The following is a 19,686-nucleotide window of genomic DNA, read 5'->3' as shown; positions in this document are numbered from 1 at the left end:
TCCAGCTCAGTTTTGCGGGTGGTCCGAGCTGATTCGCTGTCGCCAGATGTCACCTATTAAAAACGTTTCAACAATTTTTCAGTTACACTTAACTCATTAGTGGTTTGCGAGCGAAAGATACAACGAACGAAATTAACTGATTTTTATTTCGGGAAACAACATACAACTGGAAGTTGTTGCTCAACTTTCCAGAACTTACAAAATATTCACGTAGAAGTTGATACTAAAAAACACTAACAATGTAATTTACTTTTAAAAAAATCAGTCTAACAAGGTTTGAAAGATTGAGTACTGAATCTTGTGCCCAATTAATAAGTTACAGTTAAAGCATAGAACCTTCTGTTGAATAGTCAAGCAAGCAGAACACTTTCGAACAGAGTTGGGACCCAAAAAAGTAACTAATTGCACAAAAAATCTCACTTCATTAATGTCATAGTTGTGCGGCTAAAATATGTGTTTAATTTGCAATATGGAACCCGTGAACATTGGGGTGGTCTCGAATCTGAAAATAACATCCAAAGACACGCCAGATCTGATAGCCTGGACATATTCAGCCAAGATGTGCCGTTACATTCACGATTGCAAACATTCATGCTCGAAATCCGAATGCGTTCCAAAACCATTTTTTTGGCAACTGGGTGTCTGCTACATCGTTACACGAACAAAAAAACACGTTTCAAATATAGATCTACTGGGCGTGTCGTTGCCAGTTGGACCGGCCCATTTGTTTCTAATTTGACGTGATGTATGGGAAGGTGTGGAGGATTTATGTGTGTTGAATCTATTTTATTTCAAATAATAATATTCTTTCCGTTTGCGATCGATTTATCTTCTTGTGTTGAAAACTAGCGGTGTTACTTCCTGCTGTTATGGGCGACATTAAGTTTAAATTAATTTCTTTTTGCAACTTTCCGTTTCTTATCTTGCTCGCTAGTTATTCGTTGCGAGATGTTTGATCAGATATACATGAAATATGACTATGCAGTATGTATAAACATTGTAACACATCCACATATTTGCTCATGTGCACTGTGTGACAAGGAAACGACTGTTCAAGTGCAAATGCTTGAAATGAAATATTACTTTTAGCTTCCAGTTAAGTAGAAGGAAAAAATTGCCTTAGAAATTATGTAGAGGTGTTAGGTTGATGGAAAGGACAATTTTCGTACAATTTTTATCAGAGTTTCGATTTTTTTCAAGAGCGATCTTTTCGTTGCTGTTTATTACAGTTGAATGTTCGTTACACTTTTCTATACAGGTGGAGTGTGATTTTTTAATCAAAAGTTTTCGTCAATTAATTTCACTTTTGTTGTTAAATTTTAATTAGTAGCTGCAAAATCATCAAATTTATGTGCAATAAGTACTTAATGCGTGTGTATTATCGCCCATGCAACTTCAAATAATCATAACTGCTTCCTAAGACCAAAACGGTTCATCTTTAGAAAAAAGCATTATTTTCTTCAGCTTTTGTAACGGCAAAGTTGACTTATAAATTAAAAATTTAGTGGCTGCAAAATCATCAAATTTATGTGCAATAAGTACTTAATGCGTGTGTATTATCACCCATGCAAATTCAAATAATCATAACTGCTTCCTAAGACCAAAACGGTTCATCTTCAGTAAAAAGCATTATTTTCTTCAGCTTTTGTAACGGCAAAGTTGACTTGGCAAATTCTGCTGAAGTGGACGGTTTTCAAAATATTTACGAGTTCAAAAACAACAGTTTTTTATCTCATTTTCATATACTTATATATGATTGATTAAAGAAAAATTGGTCTGTCAAAGGAGAGTTTTTAATCGACAATCTGACATCACTAAACACATTTTCAAATGACCAAAACAACTCATATTTATGACAAAGAATCGGCTAGGTACCAAGTGAATTTTATGCAGGATGATGGTTCCAGGAGATGATTCAATTTCGATGTTGAAAAATTAGTCAACATTTTGGATTTTTACCTTGACATAACACCTAAAGCAAATAATCTAGAACTGAACCACTTTAATCCTAACTAATGACTTCGAAAACTTAATTTCTTGTTGAAACTCCAAAGTTTCGCAAGTCGCAGTTAAGCCCAGATTGCCACTGTTATGGAGCCTTATGCGTTGATTTTTCATTCAAGACTAGTAACGAAATACCCATTAACGGCTTGCACTTTGCCTTGTAAAAGGTTTGCGTACTAGAAACGTAGTTTGAAAGCTTAAATCTGCGTCCCAAACGCCACAAAGACTATTCGGAAGACTCAAAAAGACCCATTTTCTTAAGACGAACGAACGCTTATTGTCGCCGTTCGCTCGCCTTGGTGTAAATTAACTTTGAGTTCTCTTGCAGAAGTTGGTGTATCTGTACAGCAGCACTATACATGCACCCTATCTTTTACATCGCAAACACTTCTAAGGACGTCCCGAGCCGTTTTCCCCTTTTCACGACGCCATTACGTCTGTTCCATATAAAGGATCGCAACTTTGGGTTTCACATGCAGAAGGATCGTGTTGGAAATAATTATTATAACGAACCGAAAGGAGAAAACGCCGAGGCTTTGCCGAAAATGCCCTTAATACTGGGGAAACTCAATTAGAGTGAGGAGACCCAATTTTCCGCGTTTCGCATGCTGGACTTCTCACATAGTACACTTTTAAGCGAATAACAGAATTGCCATTTTGCAAATTTTCGTCCATCAAACGCATTAAGCGGTTGCAAACTTGCCAACTAAAGTTGCATTTAGCTAATTTTTATAAAAACACAGTTTATTCGGTCAATAAATTGATTGAAAATAAAATAGCTAACGCTCAAAAGGTCAGTAACATGACAACATATTGTTATATGCGACGCTTCAAGTGTTAAAATGGCAAAGGAAACAAAGAACGACAAGGCATTGTTCGAAAATAGTCACTGTCAAAGGTTCGTTCACTGCAGGATGAGGGAACTAGACGAATTCGAGGATTATCTTTTATAATCTTCAATCGTTGGAAACATTGAGGATCATCGATGATTGACGAAAAAGTTTGTTGTGCAAAAAATATCATTCGAAACTGAACGAAACCCAGTGGGTTCCAACACGCAATTAAGCATTGAAAATCAATCAGTTTAATGAGAACAAACTGGCAAATAACCGTAGAAACATAAATTCAATTCCTGGCCGTCACACTGGACATTTTATATAACATTCGTTAAGCTCATTAAACGTTAATGTTGCGAAGTTGCCAGAGAAAACGTCCGCTTATAAAAAGCTCTTGAACGACGCTGCGTTTGAAATCGAGGAAACTTGCTGAGCATGTGAGGAAACAAATTTTTATTGAGGAAGAACAAATAACGTCCCAACTCCACTTTGACTAATCCGCTATCGCGTTGGGAACCCCGATTTGACTAAAAGTGGTTTTAAAAGAATAAATGAGGTTTGCAATTAGGAACAAACACCGGCTAACACTGATAAACTTAGCCATCAGATACAAGCACTCTATCCGGTTTTAATCGGCAATAAAGTGAATTCCCCGTTTGGCTGGTGAACATTATAAACCCATAATCCCAATTTTACTGCGCTTTCTTAGAAACACACTACTAATCGTCTGCCATATAGCGCTCCAATTTCGGACACGGTTCGTGATATAATTATTCTAATTTATCCCTGGAGATAATCAGAGGGTTCAAGTGTACCCGTCGGGCCGAAATCTTCTCTTAGCATTTCCATTTAATAACTATAATCAGACGGCTGATATGGCCCCACTTTATCGGATATCTGGGAGTCTAATAAAGGTAAAAGCACTTGTTACAGTTAAAATGCTATCAAGATCGAAGTTAGTTGTGGCCCTCGGGCTTCCAGTCCCTTCTTACTTTGCGTTTTATTGAGGAATATCTAATTTGAATGGGTGTGCCACATTGATACAATTAACTTGATTGCCTCTCATCGTCCAACCGAACAGTCAGCTGACATGTGTGGTCTACACCAACCATTGCATTTTCCAGTTCTATTTTTGGATCTTGTTTCATTCACTTCTTTCCTAAGCCATTTTAAAACCTCTAGGATCTTTAATTATCTAAGTAGCAGCTAAAAACAAATAGGGAGCCATCTGGCCTGCACAACAAAGCTCCCGCTTAATGTTTCAGAAAATAACTCCTCAACATTCCTCTGGTGCTCTTAATGAACGAAGGAATTAGAATTGGCGAGCATCGCGCGCTCGATTTTATGCGATCTTCCTATTCCTTTTCTACTAGCGTAACAGAGCTTTATAGATATATGGGACTGGAAATAAATTGAAATTTCCTTCTGCAAATTACCTACGTTGTCACCAGACTAAAATATTTGGAGCACAGTGGCGAACATTTCGCTATTTTCAATCGGGACGCTTGCAAATTTGCTCTCCATTATTCGAAATTTAAGGTGTTAATATGTTCGATGATTTTGAGGAAATTTTCAAAGGTTTTCCTGCAAACTTCGAACTCCAAAATCTAGAACATCTTCAAATTTGCTCATTTATTTTTGTTTTGTTTTGATTTTTTTTGTTGCTACTGCAGACATTTGAATAATGTGTAAAAAGAATCGAATAATTCACGAATTTTTCGGTTTCCGATTTGATTACTTTGGAGCCTAAACGCATCGATTAGAATAGAACTCTTTACCCGAATGTTTAGATTAAATGCATCTCAATTTTACAATGCATCTGTGAAAAGTAGTTGATCGCCCTAAATCAGAATTATATGGATTAATAATACGAAAAACAAAGTATAAAAGCAGATCAAACTCAATGTCGTGGTGAACGTAAAATAACAAAATATACATAAATTATGGGTAAAGTTTCAGTTTTCAACCGGGGACAATAAAAAAACAGTCTGCATCTTAATGTTCTAGCAGTAATCATACGAATTAAGGTCCAAAGGGTGGATTTTCTGATGAAACACTCATTTTTATTCATATTTTCGATGGTTTTCACATAATCTAAGGTCAAGCAGCAGATTTAACACTTTTCCGGTTAAACGTTTTTTTGCCAACACACTTATAGATAATGCTATTTCCTTACTTTTGGAGCTTAAAAGTCTCGATTTTTCCAATTGCGTTCATTCCTAGTGCATTGAACGATTTAACTATTTACCCTAACATTTCGGCCAAATGCATTTCAATTTTAGAATGCTTCTGTGAAAAGAACTAGCGAAATTCGGAAAAATTAACGTATTGATAAGATAAAAATCAGCGTATTAATAAAAATATTTAAAATCAGATAAAATGATGTGCGAAAGGCAACAAAAGACTCTCAATATGGGTCAAGTTTAATGATCAACCAGGTAATAAGAAAAACATTTCTGCATGCTAACTTTTAGTAGAAACCAATAAACGTCGATTTTTCCTAAAAAAAACTTTTACCATCTTGAACCCTATTTGCGAGTTCTATTTGCGGTGGTTTTCGAGTTAACCGTTAAACAAATTGATTAAATAGAATAGTTTGTTTGATTGCAGATAATGCAAATTTTTTACAATCATTTACAAATTGTTATCAAGACTTCCGACAGCCCAAACTAATTTTTTTCTTTACGAACATGAATAGTCCCCCGCCCACTTGGATAGGAAATCAACAGCCAACAAGTGTGGTAAATTGCTTTAAACAAAATGAACGCCAGAAAAAGTAATTACAGAACTCTGACAATACGGAGGAAAATTTATTCGGGAAGAAAGCGCGCCCCTAGAAACGTGCCCCTCATAGTAAAAGCAAAAATGATTGATTCCGAATGCCATGTCCCGAAAGAGTGCATTCTTGAATTAAAGGGGACGACATCAGTCGATGGAAGGAATTTAAATATATATTGGCTGTCGAGGACTTTTCCATATGGGTTGCGGCATCCAAACAGAATTTTGGCGATTCACATGGACGAAATTTTCAGCCGACCAAAGCGTTTTACTGTGTAAAGAATCCTACGCGTCGTTACCAGCCTATTCCATATACAGTTTTTCGGTTCCTCAAACAATCTCCGGCCGCTCTAATGAGACAAAAGCAAAAAATCACAAAAGCGGTACACTTGAAACGGAATACAAAAAAAACGGTCGAAAAACAAATGTCGGAAACTCGGAACGTTTTATAAGCCGAGCCTGGGCAAACGTAACTGTGGCAAATATTTATTCAAAGCGGCTCATTTCTACCTCCGACTTCTCTCTGTTGTTTTAAGAATGTATAAAATATTAAATTTAATTAAATATGAGTTTGCTCGACGACGCACCGACTCTTACTCACTTATTATGCCCGCTAACTCATGTACCAAGTTTATTCAGCAACATCTTATTCAAATAGTTTCGGCATATGCCGACAAAACTTTCAAGCAATTCATAATCCCATTTAGTCGCATAAGGACTTGGAATGTAGCAAATGTAAAAACTTACGGAATTAGTTAGTTCCTCAAACCTTACCTGAAACAAAAAAGGTTATTAAATTAATATAAGTGCAATGAGCAATAAAATTTCTTCTTTTAAGAATACAAATTTATAGTTTAGAGTGCGTGTATCTGCGCTGGTCCAATTAACTTTGACAAATAATTTCCAAAAGGCCTACATTTGGATAAAAAAATGGTTATAACATCCATCAAATATTTCATATATTTATTTGCAGGTTTAAAGCTGATCTGGTAGCGAGATTAAGCGGAGGATTATTCGCCCTATCAACCGCTGCAGTATGAAGAATGCGTAGAAGTAACGCATCATTTTTGTCCACTTTCGTGCACACTTCAAACCAACGATTTTTCTACGACCATCGATTATTATTGTCACAATTTTTAGTTTCATCTCGCGTCAATTGAAGTTCATCCGAAAATAAAATGCATTGAAGCAATCGTCTGCCTTCAGCATCTAACACAGTTTTAAGACATTAAAACTGTTTGAACAATATCAAGCGAAGAATCGCACATAGGAACATTAGGAAACATTAGGTGGAGGCACAGAGTAAATGTAACATACTTTGCACTTAAATGTACCCAATGCACTCATGTAGTCATTGTTCTGCATACAATTCATTCAAAAATTCAAATTCAATATTCTCTAACTATTTGCATAACATAAATATTAAGGTTCAGCAGAGATAAGTTCCCGAACTTTGAACATTCCCACAATCAAGGAATGAGCGTTATCACCCCAGAAATGTATTTAAGAAGAAACATGGTTAATCAAAGGACAGATTAAAATTTCGGTTGTTAGTTACTAGACTTTGTATATGTAGTCTTGACAATAAATCAGTCACTATATTTCTGTGCCATGTGTATCAGTCAGTTCAGTACAGAAGATTCTAGAGCATCCTCAATCAATACCCAAAAAAAACTTTTGGAACTTAGGCGACAACAAATAAAGAGGAATGTGAAATTTTATCCACGCCTCTTTCAGATGGATCTGCCCTTATGGACGATCAAATACTCTTCTCTTAATAATGTGTTACCACTGGTTTTGGAGTAGAAAAATGGGCAACTAAACTAATGACTTGATATGGAAGAACGATTTTAAAAGTGTAAAAGTCAAAATTAGCCTTTTCTCAGATTAAAAATCAGTTTAAATTTGCCAAAACAAGCCTTGAAAATTAGTAATTAAATTTTAACGAGTCTAGAGTTTTATCTCGAAAAACATTCATCAGTCAGGCGCACGAAGAATTAATTGGACAGAGACTTACCTTATCTCATTACCGTGTGTTTTGCATTAATTACAAGGTTAATGAAATAAGATGACTTAAAGACACCTGAGAGATTACAAGGTTTTAATTTTGGCAGCCCGATAAGATCGTCTAGATCATGATGATAAGCTGGTATAAATCAACGTAGACTTAGTTTTGTCGTAGGATGCCTGTTGAAAACTTCAGATTATATGACAAAGAGGCTGGAATGGAGCAGCTTAATTTCGAGTGAAGAGACATTCATTTACGCACTAAACACCTTGATCGTCTTAACTTCAGACGCGCAAGAACGACGAAAATCAGAGGAATTCATTTAAAAGTGTTTCTTCGACTTACACTAATACTATACGCACTTCCATCACGAGCACTCAGAAATAATGGCAAATCTCTATTGTATATTTTCATTATACTTAATGGCGGGATTTTTACATGATTTTCCACTGGTGTGGTCTCAATTATTCTGTTGCAGACTAAAAACGCATACATATGTGTTTATTTTCGAGTCTTCTCGGGCATTGTGCTGCTTTCAAGTGGATGGTGTCCAATCTAGAATGAATGGTCTATTGTAACATGAAAGTATAACATATTGTTTTCTGCTACCCACACAGACACGGTTTTAAACCCAACGTTTTTCCTATGAAAAGATGCAGCATGTTAAACATGAAACATGTGTTTGCATTGTTGTAAGTGCATTAGGAAAATCAGAAATATTAATAAAGTGATGCAATTTACATTGTATTTTCCATCAACATAACTACGTTATTTTCAATTTAATGAATGTTTAAAACTAACGTTTTAAAAATCCATTAATTTTCAATGCAGTATGCAATTGCACATTGATCAGTGTTTATAAATATAGTGGTACAATCAATCTGGTAATCGAAAAAATTGCTTTTTAAAGTCGTTTACGGCTCTCAATAAACAGGTTTGTTTTCATGTTATTCCCAGTGAATATATTTTCAAAGCACAAAATCAACAAATAGGACAGCGCAGTTTATAACTGAGTTACAAATTGGCTTCCAATAATTATGTTTTCATGTTTCTGTTTGTTGATGTTACGGGCAGATCAAAGTTGAAATACCAATATCAAGCCATCACTAAAATGTGGCTTCAATCTTGATTAACCAGAACATTGTGGCAAACTTAAAGCATTAAAATAAGGAGCTAAATGTTCATTAAATGGGCCATAAAGCTGAAAACTGTGGAAAAACGATCATCCTAGCCACGTCCCACAATAGAAGAGGAATCTGCAGCATTAATGTTTAGTTATACAGCTATGTTCTTATAGGAAAATGTATTTCAAGTGATTTGTTCTCCAGTATAGAGGTGTTAACATTCGGACAATGGCGATGCTATTTCAAGCTCTAATAAACAAATTAACTGCGGAATGGAACAAATAAACGACGAGTAGGGATAATCGTTCAGTCGGCCAGCTAACACGTTCAAAATGTTTGCATGTCCGCGCAAACTGCTTTTGTAAACTTCGCTTAAAAGCTCATTAAATCGGAGACAAAAAACAAAATGTATATTTTCCCCGGTGCCTAACTTTGTTTCCCACGTCCGAAAAACCGTCTTTTGTTAGAGAATTAGATTCTTAAATGGATTCGACCGATGTATTTAGAGCTAACTGTTTGGTAAAAGTGGTTTTTGTAGTTGGCCTTTAATTGCTAATTTAAATTCCTGCGCAAGGGTGTCGGATTTAATGAGGCGGCTGAACAAGCCTGTACATGTCCTTTATTTGAAGGAAATTGTTAACGAATACGCAGAAGTTGCAATATTCATTGCACATCAATTATTTGCCCTTTTTTGCATATGAGTGTTGCTCATTTTCATTATCTGAAGTTTTCCAAATTATCGACATTTTTTGTCTTGTCCATGAAAAAAGTATTTTCGAAAGTACTTACTCAGTCACTTTCGTTCTCTTTCTTTTGACTTTCTCAGTCAAAAATGCACTTTTTACAAGTGCGTATTCGCGCTCGAACATTGTTTTCGAGCGAAGAGGCGCCTCAATATGCTTATAGACTTTTTACTTGAGTTTTCAGTACGGAACATTTCATTGGTTAAAGATCAAAAACCGTGTCAAATGTTTCAAAACTTCCAATTAGTTCGGATGTAGGCCAGGGTTACACTGCGTGGGGTTGCACTTTTGAGCTGATGCCGTTCTGTGAGCTGGTGAGTTATAACTCATAGCGCCTGACTGCGCCGCACCTCATCATATACTCGTGCAGGAATAATTATTGAAATAATGTTTAAGTGATTTCTTCGATTTTTAGTTATTTTAGTTTAGTAAATATTTTTAGGAAAACCAAATTAATGCGGATACTAAATTTAGTTTTGGCGTTGTGCATTAATCACTGCAGCTGAGTGAAATTCAGACAAATATAAATGGCTCTAAATGTAAAAGAAATTAGTGAAAGATCGACGTTTGGAGCGTTTTTTGTTTAGTAGTTGCGCACTTTCGTTAAGTTGGAACGTGAAATTTGCCTTTGGAAATATTGCAACGCGAACAAGCACTTTCTACAAAAATATCAACAAGTAAACAAACTGAAAACGAACTGCCAAGCAAGAGCAGAGCAATGAAAACTCGAAAGTGCGAACATACAAATGATTAAATAATCATGTTTATTCTGTACTTTGGTGTATTTTTTTCGAAAAGGTGTATGAATGAATTTCAGTTTGCTACCGATTGTGGACGCAATCGGTCGATAATCCCTTGTGTCGTGTGAATCGCGTTCTTAGATGGAAAATATAGAATAATTGTGACCCTTTAGGGCAAGTGCGGTAGTTTGTGAAAGTGCACTGAACTTTTTGAGGATGCATGAATGGAAAATGGAGGATGGGGCGGCAGCATGCCGAAAGCTGGTAAAAATGATCTTTAATCTATAAATCTTTTAGGTTGAACTGAGTTTATTTTTCCGAAAAGCAACTGAAGTTTTAGGGATTTTTTTATATTTCTCTCTTTGCTTTGCCGATTCCAAATAAGTTTTTGATAAGCTTAGCATTACTTTTCCCCTGGTTAAATGTAGAACTTTTAGTCCCATATTCATCAACTGACTCGTAGAGTGGATTTTGTATCGCTTGAGCGATTGGTTCTTTCGTAGTTCATTTTTAAACTTTAGGAATATTTTGAGCGGATTTGTATTTTTAATTCAAGCTCATCTGAAGCTTTTCGCTAAAGAACCGATTCAGATATGGAAATGGGGGTTCCAGTATTCAATACAAGAAACATTTCACCGATTGTGTAGATTTGGTTCCGATTTAACCATTGAATCCTTCACAAGAAATGTTTAAACTGTGGCAATATTTTGGGCGGCTTTATATTTTTCCATCTAGCTCATTTGAAGCTTGTCTCCAAATAACCGTTTCTGATATGCTAATATGGGTTCCACTTTCATGTTTTTTGTCAAAACAGTCAAGAGTTCCGGTTTTGCCTCTTTTTTTGCTGAAAAATCGACTGAAACATGATGCCGAACTTTTGGAGCAACAGAGTTCGTTTTTATATCACAAAAAGGCACACGAAATTTGCTTATCAGACATTTAGGTGCAAGTTTTCGCCAAAATTGCATTAAAAGAAACGTCTTCTGGAGAATGTCAATCTTTCAAGTTTCTACTGGCTTTACTTTGGAACTTTGGAATTTTTTTATTGAAGAGTTTGCGTAAAAGCGTTCATTTTCAAATCAACATTTACAAAGCACATAAAAATCCGGTATTTCATGTGATTTGAATGAATTTTTGACGATATTTAGGACGCACTCTTCTTTAATGAACGCACAAAATACTGAAAATAAAATCGTTTTTCACTAAAGGGTTTTGAGAGATTTATTTTTCAAAAACAACATTGAACAAACTTTGATTTTTTCTGAAAAATCGAAATTTTCAGTTTTTCGACAGAAATCGAAATAATAATTTTGTCCTTTCCTAAGTATGTTTCACCATTAATTGGCTGTACCTTTATGTATCCAATTACCTAAATATTTTGCATAAACACTGACAAAAAAATCAAAATTAAAGTCAATTTTATTAACAGCAAGTTTACATTTAGCACCCTAAACATTCGCTCATGTGTAAATAACCGTAGAACGGCCTGCTTGTAGGCCGGATTTACATCGTATGGAAAACTTTAACGCTCAACGATCATTCCGTTAAAATAATGAGAGCCCTCAGTTGGAGATTATGTAAAATCGAGTGTGGAGCGTTCGATAAAAAAGCACAAATATAAATGATAAAAATGAAAAAGGCGCACATAACGTACATTTATCATAAAGAAGATCCCATTTAGCTTCAGCTATTTGTATCCTCGTGCCTGTGCGCGCATTGAGCTTGGCATTAATATGTTTTATATTATCCCGAGCATGAAAAGGCCATAAGAAAATGGCCGGCCGTGTAAAACGTCTCCCTAATGAATTCGCAACCAGCTGTGAGACATTTTTTTGCATCGGACGACAGTATGGGATACACATAAATATGGACCCGGAGAGCGACACAAAGAAATCACTGCTCGTAAGTCTTTAGCCCACGCCAGCTTCGAACAAAATTCTGTTAATGTAAATTGGTTTTTTCGGCGCGAATCTTGGAAAATGTACAATGGTCGTGTCTTCCATTTGTCACCTGTTAACATCGAAGTTTAACGAACAGAAAACCAATGGGACGAGAATCAGTTAAATTGCCTGTAAACAATCCGTTATGGAGACATCAGAACATCACAGTTTGCACATTTGTCTCAGCCTCAATTTGGCAAAGAAACGAATCATTCTGATTGGTCGATTTTCGGTAAACATGTCGAGCAATTACCCGAACCCAAAACCTAATTAAGTGGCTTCACTTTTTGGCAGGGGGGATTAGTTCGCAGACATTTAACACCTGGAGATAAACATTTGCATTAGAGTAACACCAGAACGTGTACTGTCTATTTTCGCGGAACATGGCAAGCGAGTAAAATTAATCAGAGTCGGTGTATGAAGAAGGTAAAAACATTGGAAAACGCTTAGAGTCTTCACTAGAGGCTCAAGCGGATACTTTTCTTACCACTGTAAATGCCTAAGAATTCGAAGACATAATATGATCGAAATGTTTAGTCACACACAAACAAGGACTCATGGAAAACACGTTCAAATCATCAAAAATGTATTTACCAATGAAAACCGTCTAAGCTTCTAAACAGTTTCTTCAATCATCTGCTTAGTCTTATCTTATCTTAACATTATCTTCAGTAATATCAATTCGCATTTTTAGCTGCGTTTTAGGCGCTCAAGCTCTTAAGCTGATTTGAGTCAAATGATGTTAATTTTCAAACGATGCTGCTCTTGAGGGTCCTTCTCAATGATAAAGACTCCTGAAGTATTTTTATTTATTTCAGTGTCAACTTGTGTCTAGTCGATTAGAATTAGACACGTTTCAATTAATCAAATATTCAAATGCTTTCTGCTAGCAACATCTAGTTATCGAATATGAGTTGAGCAATCCATTGATCCTGCAGCCTCTGATTTACTGACATTAAACAAAGACGAACAAAAATATGGAAGAAAAACCTTCAGCGGAATGTGGAATAAAAATCCCGTAGTTCACAATATCGGTTAATTATCGAGTGCATATTAGCTGCTTCCGAAACAAATTTAACTATTCAAACATACCCGCGGCATTTCCGACACTCCGAAATAAACTCGACTCCATCAACATAACTATAACAATAATTGCCTTCCTGATTTTCATTAGCTCGAAGTTTTATGAGCTGTCAAATCTTGACTAATTTGCTTCCAAAAGAGTTGCGTTCAGTAAAATAGCGGGTGATCAATCAAAGTCGAGCTCGGAACGTAGTTTCGAGGCCCTTTTGTTCGTCTGCTGAGAAATTAAAAGATCAACGAAACTGCTAGAACGAGAATATTAAGGAAATTGATTGGCTATTAAATAGGCAGGTATCAATTTGACTGTTGGAAGCATCCTGATCTGCATACCATTATTGGTATTCAGTTTTTTTTCCAATGGAACATCTCACAGCATGGGAGAATAATGCGTCCTTGGAAATTTAACCCATTGGAAACATTACCCAAAGTGGAATTAACGAGAAAAACAGTGAGAAATTATGCCATGTAACCATACAAGAAACAGTGTATTAAACACTTATGCCTCTCCTATTGACTACAAAAGTGGTAGAAAAGAACTCCATAAAGCTCAAATAGCAAGAAGAAACCTAGTAAATCCATTAAAAGCATCGAACTTAGAACATTTTCCCACAGGGGTGAAGGATATGCACCATTATAAACGCATAAAACCCCTTTCAGAAGCAGCATTGAGGGGTGGAAAAAATCAACATTATTTGCATACAGCCGCTCAGACTAGATATGATTTATTGCGCAAGTAACAATACGAAAAACTGTAGTCTTTTAGAAGTTAAACCACTAATGACTTTGTTCTTGGTCGTTATTTTGTCAAGTCTACAAAGCGATATTTTGAAGTTTTAAGTGCATATTTGTTCATTTTTTGCAACACCATCAAGTGAAGATTTTACTGTTTCAGTTGGCTTACGCGATTCTCCAACATCCTGGATAATACTTTTGAAAATGCAGTTTGAAGATTCTCCAAAGCAAGTCTGAAAATTCAATATTTTCTTATGTCTGAGCTGAGACTGTTTTCTTATTGCGAAGACCAACCCTAGATCATTATAAATGCCATAACGAGACCACGTTATGAACGGATTCCTTTAACCGGAATCCTTAAATAGAGTAAAAATGTTGTAAATTGCAATACTTACAATAAGCTAGTGTTTACGGCCTTGTAAAGAATATAAAGGGAATCAAAGGAAAATACATTTGGAAAACAGCTAATAGACGCTCCGAGACTTATTTGACTCGATAATGAGGTTGAAACTCACGAATTTGTTGGATAAATTGACTGCTTCATTTAGGTAGAAACTAACAGAACAGTAATAGCGATGGAATCACTGATTCAAATTCAATAAGTGAAACATTATTAAAATTAGTATAAGAAATGCACATTAACGTTTTTTAATCGCTTATTCATAAAAGATCTGGAATTTCATATTCAACGCATTTCAGTTATTACCTGTATAGAGTCTGTCCCAATTTTTTTTGGCAGAGACGCAATAATTGCCGTTATTTTTCTGCTCGAAATTGTTGCAATTCGCGGAAGAATCGAAAAATACTTAAACTAATAGTTGATTTGTTGACGAGTGTTGGCTGTTTCTGTTAATGTTTCTAAGTTCAGTTTATTGATTCCTTTTCATTTGTTTTGATTTATTGCGTGCAATTGTTATTATATTCTCTGTCCTGGGTCTCAGTCAAAGTGTGAAGTAAAACATTTTGAATATCGTTTATTTCATTACGTTTCGGCGAGAGAAAAGCGCCATCATCAGATTTAAAATTTACATAAACTAGAAACACCAATTCACAATTAAAACATGTTGTATAAAAACTATAATTCATAAAGCGTTAAAACATTCATCAGTTCTTGAGGGACAATCAATTCTTTTGGGACAGCAAAACATTTGAAAAACTGACTTTATAATTGGTAAAACGTTACGTTCCTTTAGGTATTTGCCTTCTTGAAACCTTAGACTAGAAAATAATTCTGACAATATTTTTCATTTGTGTGTGTGCGCGTTATTTTCAGGGACCGAAAATGGCTTGGAAATATTGTGAGGGCGAGCAACAGTTAATTTTGCTCATATTTTCTCCACCGCCTCTTAAATCTTGTATGAGTTCCTAATTTTTTTCTTCTGCTCTCTTCGCAATTCTACTACAGGTTTTATACGACAAAAATAACACATTTTAACGCCAAGTACTGCACAATTGAAGCAAATTAATAAAGGAACTGAAGGAAGAAGAAAAGTAGTTTATTTTTCTATTTAATTGTTTGCATTCTGCAAATTTAAACTGACTTTAGCAACTTCAAATATTTTAAGTGCTACGTTATCGGCTGCGCTCGTGAATTGTGAATTGGTATTTTATAGAGAAAAATAAAATTTGTACACTTCTATTCTTCTTCTTCAAAAATCCGACAGTTTTATTAGTGCCTTTTTTGTTTCGTCAAATACCTACAGTTCTGGACTTTCATTCCAGAGACTTTCCAGCAAGCATTTTACCTTCCCAAGATTGTCCAATTAACTTTAAGGAAGTGCTTGTTTGCTAGATTGCTTCCAGCTGAACCAGCTAGATAGAAAAGCAACCTAATAAAGCAAACTCGGACACAGAAGAAACCAGTTAATTAATATTGCGGCAACAAATCGAAAAGTAGAATAAGCCACTAAAACCGGAGCTCATGTCAACCATGAACTTGATGGTCTCCAACGAGGCTGCGGTGACAGAAAGACTGGACACAACATGATGAAACCCAGCTTTATTAACGAATTCTGACAAGTCACCTCGGGCGGCCATCGCACAAAGATCCTCACAAACAATTACCTTGAAAACCGAATTAGGCAAGTCATCGAGTGTAAACTTTACCCGACAAAAAACAGCGATCCTCTATCGAAAAAACCCGATCGGGCTTGAGGACCGTTTCATATTTCAATTTGTTTGATTTTTGGGAGATTTCAATTGGTTTCGTTTGGCTAATCCGAATCGTTGGCTCTTGAAACTATCTAATGGATGGGTTTGCAGTAAAAAAAATTAAATCAATTCCATGCCACAAACGTTGTCGTAGCCGGGAAAACTGAATAAACATGACCCAATAGAAATATTAATTTGAAATGGCGAGAAAAAGCTCGGCCATCGAAGCGAACTTCAAAGAATCAGTGAACCAATTTTAATAAATGTCTGAAAATGTCGCTACTGGCATGCCATATCTATTGGAAATTGAAAATCGGTTTTGATTTTTAATGGCAGAGACCTAATGTTAAATTAATGAGAATTTTATACCGGCTTATTACTGCAACATATAAAACCATCCCGCAGTAATACATTTTTAATGAGCCGGTGCGCATCTATTTCTGTACGGAACATATCCTGGTTGAGGTGTTTTATTTAATGTGTTAACCAGGGGAGTCAACACGAGAGCTTTCCAATTCCAGTCTTTAATTGAGAGAAAATATCACAAACGAAGCGAGATTATAGTGGGACACAATCGCGCCGTCATTAGAACTCATGTAAAGGGTTCTAGCTAGAGGAAAGTAATGTTCAACAATGTAGAGTTTTGAATCTTTTGCGGCGAAAAGCGTTGCTAATGAATTTTTCAAACAGTTTTCGTGTGTTTTGGCCAATGTCGCATCGACGATAAAGTCTCAATACGATAAGTCTGGCGACATAGACGGCCAATGTATGAGTGAGTCTTCCTCTTTCCATCACCTAGAGGCATTTTGCATTTATTTATTATTCATAATTAGAAATCGTCACTCCACAAATGATTATTAGCCAAAGTAATTTTGCGGAAATTCCAATCCAGATTAATTTGACCCGGACAAATTGGAATCGGATGCAACTAGTTCACGTTTCTAGAACCATCCAAGTCCACTTTAGCCTGCAAAGTCGATCAAATTAAAAAACTAATTTATTTTTTTGTCCACTTTGCCATGGGTCCGGGCCCATATTAAGGACGAGCTTTTCTATTTCGTCGGGTCAACATTAAACCTCGATCCAGTTTTTTTGTTGTGTGTGGTTCCACTTAAATTGTAAATTCGCTCATCGATCTGTCAGGCCACGAATATTGGTTAAGTTTTGGGTGCCTCCGGTGGTTCCTTTAATTTGAGACCAGGTAGAAAAGTATATCATGGGTACCAGTATTGTTCGGTGCCCCCGAATAGACCGGAATGTCCTGTAAGGAAAGTAGAATATACCGTGAGGTTCGAACTATTCAAATGCGAAGTAACAGCCAGCTTTTTTCAGCTTTTGTGCAAGGTCAACGAAGCGCCCAGCAAAAAATTAATTACTTCTGTATGCATAATTTTTTGCTCAAATTTATATTAACCTTTATATCCGATTATGAAAACCTATGAGGTTCGATGACAAAATCATCAAAATCTACTGATGAGCTGAAAAAGGCCAAGACCAGGGGCGCATGTACGCCTGGGTAACTCAGTGAATTTTCAGGACTTGGCGCAACTAGCTTGGTGCGCCAACTCAACGCCTTGGCGCAATAACTCAGTTCGGTGGTGCTGGAAAAACGGCGCAGTTAAAAAATGATGTGACTTTTTAGGTGTTAAAATTCCAATCTCGGATCTCCTAAAGCCTGAATTCGCTTTAGTAAATGAGTTATACCAGATTAACCAATGAGTTATAACTCAGAGAACGGCAACAATTCAAGTCCAAGTAGGCCGTAAAATGAAATCAAATTAATTCAATAAGAATAGTTTAATAATGTTGAAGGATAATAATTATATATCAACAAATAATCTGAGGGAGTTTGAATTCCATTTTCGTATGATTTTTTAAGAGTGTTGCAAAAGTCTTGGTCTTGGCAAAAAAAGAAACTTTGCGCTCATCACGACTCGTTCACTTAATCCTATAAACTGTTGTAAATAAAAAAACAGCTAGAAGCCAAAATCCACTAAAGAACAATGAAATGAAAAGCAAGAACCGGAAGCAGAATTGAGTCTTCATCAAATTGAAGTTGGATGGTAAATAGAGGCAAAGTATAATAAGAGCACTTCCGTTATCAAATGCACCTGATGCTTTCAACAAAATGATTCAGCAACGACGATAGCCTGGGTCACGACGAACCTTAAAGATCGAATCTCGACTTGAGCTGAGATCAGAGATACGAAATACAGTCACAAAACCGGGCTGATAGCGCTCCGGTGCACGATTCGGCGTTAAATGTTAGGTTAGATTTCAAATAACAATTGGAGTGGTAACAAGAGATATTTCATCGGTATTCGTATTGGAGAACGCTCGGTATTAAAGATACCGTTGGCGCATTTCGTGGGATTTATTTATTTGGATCCGTTTGAGATGCTGAACTATGACCTGCCTCGAAGTGACGTCGATTAACTTATATAATGGGCAAAGAAATGATTTGCATGTTGCAGACATTGTTGTTTCGCGCCATCTGACAAAGGCTTTTGATTGCGTCGATGTACTTGTAGCATTCCCCATTTCTATTACCCAACACCAGATGGGAGTTGAACTAATCAAAGCCGATCTGCCGACGTGATGTTCACAAGGTGGCCTTTCAAAGTTTCGCAATTGAGTTTTACATTTATATATAAATACAGTAAAGTCCGCTTATAATGAACCCGGTTATAGTGAACTTACGGTTAAAACGAACTTTTCTCCTTTAATTGAAACGTCATCCATAAAAGCCAACGTATTTTTTTACTGGTTATAACGATCCCGTTTATAACGAACTTCCGGATATAACGATCGCTTTTTGGGTAAGTTGTATATTCACTTTCCGTTTATAACGAACTTCCACGCTCAACAACAGCTCAACAAACTCAGATGAAGATGTGCACAATTTTGTCGAAGAACAAGTTGAAACCAAATTGAGTGATTTCGATTTCTTCGAATATGTGAGCATTGATAATGGCATTCTCACAAGAGAAATGTTGACCGATGAGCAAATTATAGACTCCGTAACCTCATCTACAGCTTTAAGCGATAATGAGGAAGATGACGATTTAGGTGAAATTGATTCTACTGTAGACACTACTACTACTAATGCTGTTCCAACCAGTTCTGAATTTTCTGAATTTCTACAATCACGCCAAGTTCCTAATCATATCTGGGAGTAATTTTGTGATCTTGAAAACTACATAAATAACATCTATTTTTGCAGCAGAAGTGGACAAACCAAAAGTTGCAGACTTTATGAAGTATATTTCAAATTGTGTTCTGTTTATCTTTTTGTGTTCTTTTTAGTTATACCTACTAACTTCTACTACTCTATGTAAAAATAACGAAATAAAATACACCACGTGTTTTTGTATTTATTATTATTTGTTTATTATTCGCTTATAGCGAACTCCGGATATAACGAACCAGTTTTAGTTCGTTTTTCAAATTCGTTATATCCGGACTCAACTGTATATCTTATTTCCTTGGCTGATAATCCACTCATGATCATCTCAACCCAATATTACGGAAAATATCAAACAACACC

At 36.0% G+C, this 19,686-nt stretch overlaps 2 protein-coding genes across 2 annotated transcripts in view; one reads left to right on the top strand and one right to left on the bottom strand.

The window, feature by feature from the left end:
• Positions 1–19,686, bottom strand: part of LOC109539162 — a 95,851-nt gene that overhangs the window by 73,546 nt on the left and 2,619 nt on the right. The window lies entirely within an intron of this gene.
• The window catches only part of LOC109543110 (phosphoserine aminotransferase), a 65,828-nt gene continuing 56,468 nt past the window's right edge, over positions 10,327–19,686 (top strand). The window contains exon 1 of the mRNA XM_048670612.1: positions 10,327–10,497. Within this exon, the coding sequence (XP_048526569.1) occupies positions 10,450–10,497 (48 nt within the window). The 5' untranslated portion in view covers positions 10,327–10,449. The remainder of the gene's footprint in view (positions 10,498–19,686) is intronic.

This window comes from Dendroctonus ponderosae, unplaced genomic scaffold (genome assembly GCF_020466585.1).
Source record: "Dendroctonus ponderosae isolate FM_Combo_2020 unplaced genomic scaffold, Dpon_F_20191213v2 Dpon_F_20191213_1, whole genome shotgun sequence".
NCBI classification, from domain to species: domain Eukaryota; kingdom Metazoa; phylum Arthropoda; class Insecta; order Coleoptera; family Curculionidae; genus Dendroctonus; species Dendroctonus ponderosae.
The sequence above is the reverse complement of the archived record's forward strand: the minus strand, read 5'-3'. Positions and strand labels throughout refer to the sequence as shown.